General features: G+C 47.5%; 1 protein-coding gene across 3 annotated transcripts in view; it reads left to right on the top strand.

The window, feature by feature from the left end:
- The window catches only part of LOC121567694 (phosphatidylinositol 4,5-bisphosphate 3-kinase catalytic subunit beta isoform-like), a 61,937-nt gene that overhangs the window by 41,801 nt on the left and 6,296 nt on the right, over positions 1 to 13,840 (top strand). For 2 of the 3 annotated variants that reach the window (XM_041877914.2, XM_045218811.1), the window contains 15 exons: positions 1,333 to 1,515; positions 3,818 to 3,985; positions 6,063 to 6,152; positions 7,929 to 8,180; positions 8,311 to 8,407; positions 8,558 to 8,688; positions 8,784 to 8,834; positions 10,052 to 10,240; positions 10,489 to 10,610; positions 10,749 to 10,892; positions 11,304 to 11,403; positions 11,848 to 12,044; positions 12,228 to 12,337; positions 12,698 to 12,776; positions 13,334 to 13,501. In XM_041877914.2, the coding sequence (XP_041733848.2) occupies positions 1,333 to 1,515; positions 3,818 to 3,985; positions 6,063 to 6,152; positions 7,929 to 8,180; positions 8,311 to 8,407; positions 8,558 to 8,688; positions 8,784 to 8,834; positions 10,052 to 10,240; positions 10,489 to 10,610; positions 10,749 to 10,892; positions 11,304 to 11,403; positions 11,848 to 12,044; positions 12,228 to 12,337; positions 12,698 to 12,776; positions 13,334 to 13,501 (2,081 nt within the window). The remainder of the gene's footprint in view (positions 1 to 1,332; positions 1,516 to 3,817; positions 3,986 to 6,062; positions 6,153 to 7,928; positions 8,181 to 8,310; positions 8,408 to 8,557; positions 8,689 to 8,783; positions 8,835 to 10,051; positions 10,241 to 10,488; positions 10,611 to 10,748; positions 10,893 to 11,303; positions 11,404 to 11,847; positions 12,045 to 12,227; positions 12,338 to 12,697; positions 12,777 to 13,333; positions 13,502 to 13,840) is intronic. The other variant, XM_045218814.1, reaches the window with a different exon arrangement.

The raw sequence follows: 13,840 nt of genomic DNA, 5'->3' as shown, positions 1-13,840 counted from the left end.
GCTGGCCCCTAATAGGACCTGGTCATGTGACAGTTGGCTGTTTGTTAATAGGACTTGGTCATGTGACAGTTGGCTGTCTGTCACGCTCCTACCCAAAGGGCCTCTCCACTGATTGAACACATCCCTCTTTCTCCCCCACTCTCTCCTTTCTCCTCCCTCCCTTTCTCATCCCCCCTCCCTCCCTTTCTCATCCCCCCTCCCTACCTCCCTCCCTCCTTCTCTCTCCCCTCCCCCCCTCTCTCTCCCCTCCCCCCCTCTCTCTCCCCTCCCCCTTCTCTCTCCCCTCCCCCTCTCTCTCCCCTCCCTCCCTCTCTCTCCCCTCCCTCCCTCTCTCCCCTCCTCCACCCTCTCTCTCTCGCTCTCCCCTCCCTCCCGCTCTCCCTTCCCCCTCCCTCTCTCTCTCTCCCACTCCCTCTCTCTTTATACCTCTCTCTCTCCCCCAATCACTCACACACACACACACACACACACCCCTCTCACTATCAACCCCTCTTTATCTGAAATAAGTGTGTGTAGATTCGGTGGCATGCCAACAGATCAGCTCAGATCAACACACACATGCAACACACGCTAGGGTCACTAGCCCACTGCACAGTACATGGCCCAAACCCTTACCATCTGTGTTCTGTCCAGGTGGATGGAGGCAGGAAGTCAGTGTGTTATTTAGGAGTCCACATTAGGCACAGGAAGTGGACCTTTTTATTGTCTAGAGTCTTGTTAACTCCATTGGTTGGTTGACCTGATTTTCAGTTGACTCTGTTATATCAAACCCTTATTTTACTACCTGTTTACATTATATTTACTTGGACATTACATTGTAAAACAGCAGTCGTTCACTTGAAGCTACAAGGTGCTATAGTTACCATTTTATTTGAGGCAATTACCTGAAAGTACCCATAGTTACCATAGTCGTAATGTCTTGGCTGGAAAGAAAGTGTGAAATAATTTCAATAATTATTACCGCTCTATTTGGAACTTGACCACTCTGGTCTGTGTCACCATGGTGATGTGCAGCAGCTGGTTGTCATGGCATTGTGAGTGGGTGAAGGCTGTGCCCTCATGACCAGGTTGGGCGCCAGGCTGCAAGGCAGGTCGGGTAGGGGTGTGTGTTTCTCTGTCTGAATGCTCTGTAAGCCTTCGGTATCTGGCTGGGATTGTGTGTTAAGCCTAATCTATATCCCCCCCTCCAACGTTATTTTACTATTTTTCACCCTCTCTCCTCGCTATCTTTGAGATTTCACTTTGCAATATAGAACATGAAGTGCACCACACCATTTCTCTGGTCTCTGTCTGTCTCTGTGTTGTGTTGATGGTAATGTTCTCTCCATCCAGGACACAGCCAGTCTGAAGGTGTGCCCCAGCACCAGTCCCACTGAGCTGATGGAACAGGCTGTGAGGAAATGGCTGATGACCCACGGCCCAGAGGAGGACGGACGCCAGGCAGAGCAGTACGTTCTGAGGGTCAGCGATAAGCTGGAGTTCCTCTGTGGAGACCACCCCCTCATACAGTACAAGGTGACCCCTTACTCTTAGGCTAAACCTCAGTGCATACAGTGCAAAGGGACCCTAATGATGCCCTGTGACCCCTTAACCTTTAACCCCCAAACCCTCTGTAGAGTGCTTTCTTACCATCAAACTGCTCCCTTTCTCAGTCTCTTACCCTCTAGAGTTTCTGTGCAGTGCTGACTTCAACTCTCCTCTGAAAATGACCTTGTTTATCTCAACCATTCCTTAATGATTAATGTCATAAGTAGTAAACTCTCTTCGACCGTAACGGTTAATGTTCCAAGGTCAGAGCATGTGTAGGGAGCGGTCAGGTTAGGGTTGAGGAATGTCTCCTTGTGTTTACCCATATACGAGACTCATTGATCCAGGAACGGTCATCTGACTGATGTCCTAATAACGCCTCATTAATAACACTGTCTTCCTGGAACACATTACTGTTACTCACAGACCTGGTATGTGTGTATGACTGAATCCATCTGTGTATGAGTGTGTGTGTGTTTCTGTGTGTGTGTGTGTGTGTGATGAAGCAGACTGACTATTACGCCCTGTAGAAAAGGGTCCGGTCCCATTTGCTCTCGTTCCCGGAAAAGTGTTTCGATCCAGGAACCATCTGATCCACATACGTCATGTCTGTACATTAGATATGTGTTACATTCTATCTGTCTGTACATTAGATATGGGTTACATTCTATCTGTCTGTACATTAGATATGTGTTACATTCTATCTGTCTGCGCATTGGATATGTGTTACATTCTATCTGTCTGTACATTAGGTATGGGTTACATTCTATCTGTCTGTACATTAGATATGTGTTACATTCCATCTGTCTGCGCATTGGATATGGGTTACATTCTATCTGTCTGTGCATTAGATATGGGTTACATTCTATCTGTCTGTACATTAGATATGTGTTACATTCTATCTGTCTGTACATTAGGTATGGGTTACATTCTATCTGTCTGTACATTAGGTATGGGTTACATTCTATCTGTCTGTACATTAGGTATGGGTTACATTCTATCTGTCTGCACATTAGATATGTGTTACATTCCATCTGTCTGCGCATTGGATATGGGTTACATTCTATCTGTCTGCGCATTAGATATGGGTTACATTCTATCTGTCTGTGCATTAGGTATGGGTTACATTCTATCTGTCTGCACATTAGGTATGGGTTACATTCTATCTGTCTGTGCATTGGATATGGGTTACATTCTATCTGTCTGCGCATTAGATATGGGTTACATTCTATCTGTCTGTACATTAGGTATGGGTTACATTCTATCTGTCTGTACATTAGGTATGGGTTACATTCTATCTGTCTGTACATTAGGTATGGGTTACATTCTATCTGTCTGTACATTAGGTATGGGTTACATTCTATCTGTCTGTACATTAGGTATGGGTTACATTCTATCTGTCTGTACATTAGGTATGGGTTACATTCTATCTGTCTGTACATTAGGTATGGGTTACATTCTATCTGTCTGTACATTAGGTATGGGTTACATTCTATCTGTCTGTACATTAGGTATGGGTTACATTCTATCTGTCTGTGTGCGTCTGATTTCTTCTCTCATCCCTCCTCAGTTTGTGTACTGTCCCTTTTCTGTCCTCTCTTCAGAACATATAGGCTTGTGTGATATCTCTCTGTCTCTGTCTCTGTCTCTGTCTCTGTCTCTGTCTCTGTCTCTGTCTCTGTCTCTGTCTCTGTCTCTGTCTCTGTCTCTGTCTCTGCTCTCTGTCTCTCTGTCTCTCTGTCTCTCTGTCTCTCTGTCTCTCTCTCTCTCTCTCTCTCTCTCTCTCTCTCTCTCTCTCTCTCTCTCTCTCTCTCTCTCTTCTCTCTCTCTCTCTCTCTCTCTCTCTCTCTCTCTCTCTCTCTCTCTCTCTCTCTCTCTCTCTCTCTCTCTCTCTCTCTCTCTCTCTCTCTCTCTCTCTCTCTCTCTCTCTCTCTCTCTCTCTCTCTCTCTCTCTCTCTCTCTCTCTCTCTCTCTCTCTCTCTCTCTCTCTCTGTCTCTCTCTGTCTCTCTCTGTCTCTGTCTCTGTCTCTGTCTCTGTCTGTGTGTGTGCACGCACCATTCACATTTGTAAGGGGCGGCAGGTAGCCTAGCGGTTAAGAGCATTGGGCCAGTAACTGAAAGGTCTCTGGTTCGAATTTCGATTTCACTATGTGAAAAACCTGTCTGTGACTTGAGCGGAAGGCACTCAACCCTAATTACAAAATGTATGTTTGGATGTGTGTGTGTACCAAAGACGGCATACAGAATAGTACTCTCTGTGTGTTAACACCTCCTCTCCTCTCTGACCCAGTACATCAAAGCCTGTCTCCAGGCTAAGGAGTGTCCCCACCTGACCCTGGTCCAGGTCAGCACGGTCCAGACCATGTTCGAGAAGGAGATCTCTGCCATCGGAGCTGTGGTCAACCGCAAGAGCTCCAACCCCCCCTTACCTCTGCCCCCCAAGAGGAGGGGACCCTCGGTCAGTCACACTCTGTGTGTGTGTGTGTGTGTGTGTGTGTGAGGTGCATGTATGCGTTTGTGAGCCTTTAATTATCTCCAGACATTGCTAGCTGCTCTTAGCAGGTGCACTCTGACGTCATTCTGACGTTTCGTCTGGTTCTAAAGGTCGGTGTGCAGTTTAATTGGCTCATGCAGTTTTAATTGCTCATTAGGGCTTAATTGCCTGGTACCATGACGACTACATCCCACAGTGACAGGTGACATTGGACAGTAAATGACACCTGTCAATCAATGCTTCAAATGTCAATCATTACAACTAAATGTCAACATCAACAAGACTGCATCTGATCTGAAAAGAAGAAAGATGTTGGTCAGACAGTGATGTCTTGTGGTAATTGGACCATTGACAGAAGGAGAAGTGAGTAGGGCTTCAAGCACAACAAGCCTGTATACCCAGCAGCTCTCCGGGAGGGTAGAGGATTGTTCTAGGTAGTGAGGAGAGGTTGAGCGAAGGACAGACTGTTCTTGTGGTGGTGTACTCGAGTCAGACATTACAAAAATATACATGTACTCCTCTGTTGCATAGACACTCACCTAAATACACACACTGATACACAGTACCCACTCTTACATTCAAAAACACTCTTGTTTACACACACAACAACACACTTACAAAAGCACACTTTCGTTTAGACACACACACACACACAGGAAGCGTGCTGCTTATTCATGTTTGTGGGCTGTAGCTGACGGCCAGTCATGTGGAGTGTTTTTCCTGCTGTGCTGACCTTCGCAAATCTACTCTGCTTGACAACAGTTTGACTCACCCTTCAGTGTGTGTGTGTGTGTGTTATTCCTACAGTAAATTATACCGTTCTTCTTGCTTACTCATGAAAATATTTCTCTCCTCTCGCTCTCTTTCCTCACCTCACTTCCTCCTCTCCTCTTCCCTCTGTTCCTCTCCTTCCTCTCTCTCCTCTTCCCTCTGTTCCTCTTCCTCTCTCTCCTCTTCCCTCTGTTCCTCTCCTTCTCTCTCTCTCTCTCTCCTCTTCCCTCTGTTCCTCTCCTTCTCTCTCTCCTCTTCCCTCTGTTCCTCTCCCTCTCTCTCCTCTTCCCTCTGTTCCTCTTCCTCTCTCTCCTCTTCCCTCTGTTCCTCTCCCTCTCTCTCCTCTTCCCTCTGTTCCTCTCTCTCCTCTTCCCTCTGTTCCTCTCCCTCTCTCTCCTCTTCCCTCTGTTCCTCTCTCTCCTCTTCCCTCTGTTCCTCTCCCTCTCTCTCCTCTTCCCTCTGTTCCTCTCCCTCTCTCTCCTCTTCCCTCTGTTCCTGTCCTTCTCTCTCTCCTCTTCCCTCTGTTCCTGTCCTTCTCTCTCTCCTCTTCCCTCTGTTCCTCTCCCTCTCTCTCCTCTTCCCTCTGTTCCTGTCCTTCTCTCTCTCCTCTTCCCTCTGTTCCTCTCCTTCTCTCTCTCTCTCTCTCCTCTTCCCTCTGTTCCTCTCCTTCTCTCTCTCCTCTTCCCTCTGTTCCTCTCCCTCTCTCTCCTCTTCCCTCTGTTCCTCTTCCTCTCTCTCCTCTTCCCTCTGTTCCTCTCCCTCTCTCTCCTCTTCCCTCTGTTCCTCTCTCTCCTCTTCCCTCTGTTCCTCTCCCTCTCTCTCCTCTTCCCTCTGTTCCTGTCCTTCTCTCTCTCCTCTTCCCTCTGTTCCTCTCCCTCTCTCTCCTCTTCCCTCTGTTCCTGTCCTTCTCTCTCTCCTCTTCCCTCTGTTCCTCTCCTTCTCTCTCTCCTCTTCCCTCTGTTCCTCTCCCTCTCTCTCCTCTTCCCTCTGTTCCTGTCCTTCTCTCTCTCCTCTTCCCTCTGTTCCTCTTCCTCTCTCTCCTCTTCCCTCTGTTCCTCTCCCTCTCTCTCCTCTTCCCTCTGTTCCTCTCTCTCCTCTTCCCTCTGTTCCTCTCCCTCTCTCTCCTCTTCCCTCTGTTCCTCTCTCTCTCTCTCTCCTCTTCCCTCTGTTCCTCTCCCTCTCTCTCCTCTTCCCTCTGTTCCTCTCCCTCTGTCCCTCTCCTTCTCTCTTTCCTCTGTTGCTCTTCTTCTCTCTCTCTCTCTCTCTCTAGCAAGTGCAGACGTGTGTATGGGAGGTGTCCACCCAGTATAAGATCGTCCTGATCAAAGGCAGCAAGGTGAACGCTGAGGAGACGGCAAAGGTAACCACTGATGATGATTACTTGATAGCAAACCTGGAATTTTTGTTGCATTTTTTTGTGTTTGCACTGAGATGTACAGTACCAGTCAAAAGTTTGGACACACCTACTCATTCAAGGGTTTTTCTATATTTTTACTATTTTCTACATTGTAGAATAATAGTGAAGACATCAAAACTAGGAAATAACACATTGAATCATGTAGTAACCAAAAAAGTGTTAAACAAATCAAAATATATTTTATATTTGAGATTATTCAAATAGCCACCCTTTGCCTTCATGACAGCTTTGAACACTCTTGGCATTCTCTCAACCAGCTTCACCTGGAATGCTTTTCCAACAGTCTTGAAGGAGTTCCCACATATGCTGAGCACTTGTTGTCTGCTTTTCCTTCACTCTGCCGTCCGACTCATCCCAAACCATTTCATTGGGTTGAGGTTGGGTGATTGTGGAGGCCAGGTCATCTGATGCAGCACTCCATCACTCTCCTTCTTGGTCAAATAGCCCTTACACAGCCTGGAGGTGTGTTGGATCATTGTCTTGTTGAAAAACAAATGTCCCACTAAGCCCAAACCAGGTGGGATGGCGTATCGCTGCCGAATGCTGTGGTAGCCATGCTGGTTAAGTGTGCCTTGAATTCTAAATAAATCACAGACCGTGTCACCAGCAGAGCACCCCCACACCATCACACCTCCTCCTCCATGCTTTACGGTGGGAACTACACATGCGGTGATCATCCGTTCACCCACACCGCATCTTACAAAGACACAGCGGTTGGAACCAAAAATCTCATATTTGGACTCCAGACCAAAGGACAAATTTCCACCGGTCTAATGTCCATTGCTCGTGTTTCTTGGCCCAAGCAGGTCTCTTCTTATTATTGGTGTCCTTTAGTAGTGGTTTCTTTGCAGCAATTCGACCATGAAGGCCTGATTCACGCAGTCTCCTATGAACAGTTGATGTTGAGATGTGTCTGTGACTTGAACTCTGTGAAGCATTTATTTGGGCTGCAATTTCTGAGGCTGGTAACTCTAATGAACTTATCCTCTGCAGCAGAGATAACGCTGGGTCTTCCATTCCTGTGGCAGTCCTCATGAGAGCCAGTTTCATCATAACGCTTGATGGTTTTTGTGACTGCACTTGAAGAAACTTTCAAAGTTCTTGACATTTTCGGTATTGACTGACCTTCATGTCTTAAAGTAATGATGGACTGTCGTTTCTCTTTGCTTAGTTGAGCTGTTCTTGCCATAATATGGACTTGGTAAATGACTAAAATGTAAATGTGTTTTACTAAATAAGGCTATCTTCTGTATGCCCCCCTACCTTGTCTCAACACAACTGATTGGCTCAAACGCATTAAGAAGGAAAGAAATTCCACAAATTAACTTTTAAGAAGGCACACCTGTTAATTGAAATGTATTCCAGGTGACTACCTCATGAAGCTGGTTGAGAGAATGCCAAGAGTGTGCAAAGCTGTCATCAAGGCAAAGGGTGGCTACTTTGAAGAATCTCAAATATAAAATATATTTTGATTTGTTCAACACTTTTATGGTTACTACATGATTCCATATGTGTTATTTCATAGTTTTGATGTCTTCACTATTATTCTACAATGTAAAACATAGTAAAAATAAAGAAAAACCCTTGAATGAGTTGGTGTGTCCAAACTTTTGCCTGGTAGTGTAGTTATTACCCATGGGCAGTAGAGCACTGTTAGCTCTACACTTTGACCCTATTATGATGAACTAAACCCCCTCCCCCTCTCCTCTCTCTCTTCAGGTCCAGGTGCGTGCAGGCTTGTTCCACGGCACAGAGCTGCTGTGTAAGCCAGCGGTGAGCAGCGAGAGCAGCGGACACACGGAACACGTGTGGAACCGCACGCTAGAGTTCGACATCGCCGTGAGCGATCTGCCGCGCATGACCCGCCTATGCTTTGCCGTCTATGCCGTCATGGACAAGGTCAAGAAGCAGAAGTCCACCAAGAACTCCCACATCAACAAGTACCAGACCATCCGCAAGGCCGGCAAAGTGGTATAACACACACACAAAGCACAGACATGCGCACACACACACACACACATTTTATATTTATCTCTGTCCCCTCTTTTGCTCTCGCTCTCTTCTTCTCACTCTCCCTCTCTCTCTTTCCGTCTCTCTGCAGCACTACCCTGTAGCCTGGGTGAACACCATGGTGTTTGACTATAAAGGACAGCTGAAGACTGGAGATATCATCCTTCACAGCTGGTCTTCCTTTCCTGGTGAGCACATACACACCCTCATGCACTTTACAAACACTTGAATGAACCTACACACACTCACACCTACACACACATTTCTGAAACTCACCTTCATACTTGTACACAAAATGTTAGTGGCATGTATGAGTGATTTTTCTGTGTGTTCCCCAGATGAACTTGAAGAGATGCTGAACCCCATAGGAACCATCCAGACCAACCCGTACACTGAGAACGCTACAGCACTCCACATCCACCTCCCTAACTACAACCCTCAACCCATCGTATTCCCCCCCTTCGACAAGGTGAGGACACACACACACACTGACGTATTCAAACATGGTTGTCATTATGAAATATTTCTACCACTGATATGGATGTGTGTGATCTACCCCTGCAGATTCTGGAGAAAGCTGCAGAGATCGCTGGGTCAAGTGACTGCTCGCCTATGGTACTGTCGTGAGTTCCAACCACTCAAACACACACATACCTAGACACACGCAAACACTTACACACATACATACATACGTACCCCTTCCATCACACACAAATACTTACACACATACATACATACGTACCCCTTCCATCACACACAAGCGCTCCCTTTACTCCAGAGCAGCAGGCGCCAGGCATGGTGCAAGCATTTCTAGGACAGAAAGACAGACACCAAATGTGTCAGAGGGGAGGAAGGATATTGCTGTGACTGGTTTCCAGGGCAACCCAGTCAGTTCTGATCCTGATCCAAGATGGTGCACTGTCACAATAGTGTCTCTCTGAGGAATCTGAGGCTAAGATCAGCCCTCCTGTTCCACGTGCCACACGCGCGCACACACACACACACACACACATACACACACACGTCAACCATCCTAAAGACCCTGTGGGACAGGACACAGATAGTTACGTAACACCATGTGACGCAGAGGGCTTGCCAAAACATGCCCCTTGCAGGGAGATGTGTGTGTATGATGGAGGTTTTCGTACGGTCTCAAGCTTCACGCTCTTATTCTGTGTGTCGACTAACAATGTTTCATTGTTGATCCATAAAGCAATCAAACATGCATGCAAGTACAGATCTATTTTTATCTCTCTAATGGAGGATAGGATTACATGCAGGGGCCTCCCGAGTGGCGCAGCAGTCTAAGGCACTGCATCGCAGGCGTCACTACAGACCCGGGTTCGATCTCGGGCTGTATCACAACCGGCCGTGATCGGGAGTCCAATAGGGCGGCGCACAATTGGCCCATCGTTGTCTGGGTTAGGGGAGGGTTTGGCTGGGGGGCTTTACTTGGCTCATCGCGCTCTAGCGACTCCTTGTGGCGGGCCGGGCGCCTGCAGGCTGACCTCGGTCGTCAGTTCAACGGTGTTTCCTCCGACACATTGGTGCGGCTGGCTTCCAGGTTAAGCGGGCGGGTGTTAAGAAGCGCGGTTTTGGCGGGTCATGTTTCGGAGGACGCATGACGCGACCTTCGCCTCCCAAGCCCGTTGGGGAGTTGCAGCGATGAGACAAGATCGAATTGTTTACATGCAGTGTACTCTGATTCCAGATCTGTGGTTAATGGTAACATCTACCTTTAACACCCCATGCTACTGCTCTGTACATAATGTGGTTTCTTAACCTCTGCTGCCACCTAGTGGTGACTAACCACCCCTGCTGTTTCCCCACAGGGCCGAGGCGGTAAGAAGTTCCACATTGAGCTGAAGGAGATCATGGAGAGGGACCCTCTGTCCCAGCTGTGTGAGAACGAGAAGGACCTCATCTGGACACTACGCTACGACTGCATGGAGAACTTCCCCCAGTCACTGCCCAAACTGCTGCTCTCCGTCAAGTGGAGCAAACATGAGGACATGGCCCAGGTACACACTGTGACACATGAACATGGCCTGTGTATTGACAGTGTTCTGTAACAACAATCAATTCCTTCTCCAGGGAAATAAACTATTCTAACCAGTCTGATGACAATGTTGTCTGTGAGTGTGCCTCAATGGTCAGACTCTAAATGGACCCCTAGCCCATACCACTATGCCCCTCATCATTCCCCTTCAAAGATCTGCTGTGCTCCTGTATTGGTTAGTAATCATAGTGAATGATCTCTGTCTCTCAGCTCCAGGCCTTGCTGCAGATCTGGCCCAAGCTGAGTCCCAGGGACGCTCTGGAGCTGCTGGACTTTAACTACCCAGACCAGTACGTCAGAGAGTACGCCGTGGGCTGCCTGAGGGACATGAGGTAGTCTACACACGCTCGCAGACACACATACCTATTCCTAGTTCACTTACTGTTGTAATGACTTTATCACCGCCCATCTCCCCCTCTCTCTTCCTCTCACCCCCTCTTCCTCTCACCCCCTCTTCCCTCTCCCCCCAGTGATGAGGAGTTGTCTCAGTACTTGCTCCAGCTGGTCCAGGTCTTACGTTATGAACCCTACTATGACTGTGCGCTCACCCGCTTCCTGCTGAACAGAGCCCAGTGCAACCGCAACATAGGACACTTCCTCTTCTGGCATCTCAGGTGAGAGAGGGAGACGTGGTGTGTACATGAAAGTGTGTAAGGGTGTGTGTTTGTGTGTCTGTAAGGGTGTGTGTTTGTTTGTCTGTAAGGGTGTGTGTTTGTGTGTGTAAGGGTGTGTGTTTGTAAGGGTGTGTAAGGGTGTGTGTTTGTAAGGGTGTGTGTTTGTGTCTGTAAGGGTGTTTGTGTGTGTGTGTGTGTGTGTGTAAGGGTGTGTGTTTGTAAGGGTTTGTGTGTGTTTGTGTGTGTAAGGGTGTGTGTGTGTGCATATGAAAGAGAAAGAGCATGTGTGCAAAGAACCAAAATACATTTTCCTCTATACAGGCTGTATTTGTTGGTGGTGTGTGATGTGATGTGCGTTAACCCACCCCAGGCATGACTGTAACTTTATGGTGACTGTGCTGCCCCCTGCAGGTCAGAGATGCACATGCCAGTCGTCTCTGTCCAGTTCTCTCTCATTCTGGAGGCCTACTGTCGTGGCAGCATCCCTCACATTGAGGTCCTGAAGAAACAGGTAAGGACCCCAACACACACACTCGCACATGCACGCACACACACACACGCCCTGACTCCAACCTTAAGCTGTGAATGAATCACTACATACGTCTAATTCTGTCAACACCTCTAATTCTATAGTTTCCTCTGTCAGTTCAGAATGGGGTTATTTATAAAGAAGTCAGATGACAGCAGCCTGACCTCTAACCTCTGACCTCTACCCGCTTCCTGTCCACTGCTGTCCATCCCTCCTCTCCTTCCTGTTTTGGAGTTAGCTACCACACTGTGGGATGTTTCAGGAAGCCCATGCTGTCATGCGTAGCATCCGTGTCATATTTGAAAGGCAATTGCATTATAGTGCATAAATACAGCATATATCTGTGGTGTAATCTCATCATTATTTCATTATTACATCACGTTGCTTCTATGTTGTAATGACATTACGCCCCTTCTCTCCCTATAGGTGGAGGCTCTGAGCAAGCTGAAGTCTGTAAATGAGCTGATCAAGCTGGGCACCATCAAGAACGCCCGCAGTAAGACCAAGGAGGCCATGCTCACCAAGGAGGCCATGATGACCTGTCTGAGACAGAGTGGCTACACAGAGACCCTCTCTGACCTGCACTCCCCTCTCAACCCCAGCGTCCTGCTCTCTGGAATCAAGTAAGGGCCAGGGGGAGAGGGTTAGGTCTAAGGGGTTAGAGGGTGATGTGGGTGGACGACTTTGATTTGACTCCTTTTTTCCCTCGTTCTTCTTCTTGCTCTATTTTTCACTTTTTCACATTTCTCCCCCGATTTCTCTTTCCATTTCTCTCTCCCCTCCTCCATGCTCTCCCCTCCTCCCAGTGTGGAGAAGTGTCGGTACATGGACTCTAAGATGAAGCCTCTGTGGATCGTCTACAACAACAAGCTGCTGGGGGGAGACACCCTGGGAATCATCTTCAAGAATGGAGACGGTACGAGGGGGAGGTGGATCTAACATTTAGATTTACATTTTAGTCATTTAGCAGACGCTCTTATCCAGAGCGACTTACATGAGCAATTAGGTTTAAGTGCCTTGCTCAAGGACACATCAACAGATTTTTCACCTAGTCAGCTCAGGGATTCGAACCAGCGACCTTTCGGTTACTGGCCCAACGCCCTTAACTGCTAGGCTACCTGCCTCTAAGAGGAAATGTAAGATCACTAAAGTTCAGGGGTAGAGGAGAGTGAGGGAAGAATAGTGAGGTCAAGATGGAGGGATGTGTATTATGGAAGGTGATTGAAGATGGAAGTATGAATGAAAGACTAATGGTGTTACTCATTTCTCTCTCCAGACCTGAGACAAGACATGTTGACACTGCAGATCTTGAGGTTGATGGACCTGCTATGGAAGGAGGCCAATCTGGACCTTAGGTGTGTATATTAATATAAAAGGGGTGTGTGTGTGTCCCCTCAGGCGGACTCTGTGTCAGTAAGGCTTGTTTGTTCCTGCTCTCTGTAGGGAAGGGGAAGCTGTGTTGGGGGGGGGCTTAATCACCCCCTGCTAGCCTGACCTCTAACCCCCCCACATCCATACCCCCAGCATCACACACACACTACCCCGCTTCTCATCCTAACCAAATCCACACACACTAGCGCTCGCTCTAATACTCTAACATACACAGACACACACAGTCTGACACATCTGGAGCTGAGCAGTTTGTGGGATTGTTTTGACAGTTGAGCTGGGGGGCAGGCCGTTAGGTTACAGGGACAAGGGTTCAGAGAGGAGAGGGAGCTCTGCAGAGAGGATGATGATGATGATGGTGAGGATAATAAACTCACTATGATGTGGTGTTTGGAGTGTAATCATGCGTACATTTCGGTCACGTGCTGTGAGAGCGGGGGAAAGGAAAAATAATGGAGAAAATTATAGGATGCATCTCAATGGTGTTGATGATGATTAATTGGAACAAAATGTGTCTGTGCAGAATCGTGCCTTACGGTTGCCTAGCGACTGGGGACCGGTCAGGGCTGATCGAGGTGGTGTCGTCGGCGGATACCATCGCCAACATCCAGCTGACCAGCAGCAACGTGGCGGCCGCCGCAGCCTTCAACAAGGATGCGCTACTCAACTGGCTCAAAGAGAAGAACTCTGGGTAAGACCACACTTGGCCAACGGGTTTGTTTGTTTCTTACACCAGGGCTCTTTCTCAATGTGACTTTCAAAAAGTTATAGATGGTGAATATAAAAAATGTGTATTACTGACCTATTTCATAGATATGTAAGCATACTGGATGTACAGTACCAGTCACAAGTTTGGACACACCTACTCATTCAAAGGTTTTCCTTTATCTTTACTATTTTCTACATTGTAGAATAATAGTGAAGACATCAAAACTATGAAATAACACATATGGAATCATATAGTAACCAAGAAAGTGTTAAACAAATCAACATATATTTTAGATTCTTCAAAGTAGGTACCCTTTGCCTT

Source organism: Coregonus clupeaformis, chromosome 6, assembly GCF_020615455.1.
Source record: "Coregonus clupeaformis isolate EN_2021a chromosome 6, ASM2061545v1, whole genome shotgun sequence".
In the NCBI taxonomy this organism is placed as follows: domain Eukaryota; kingdom Metazoa; phylum Chordata; class Actinopteri; order Salmoniformes; family Salmonidae; genus Coregonus; species Coregonus clupeaformis.
Note: the sequence above shows the minus strand (reverse complement) of the source record. Positions and strands in the feature narration are given on the sequence as shown.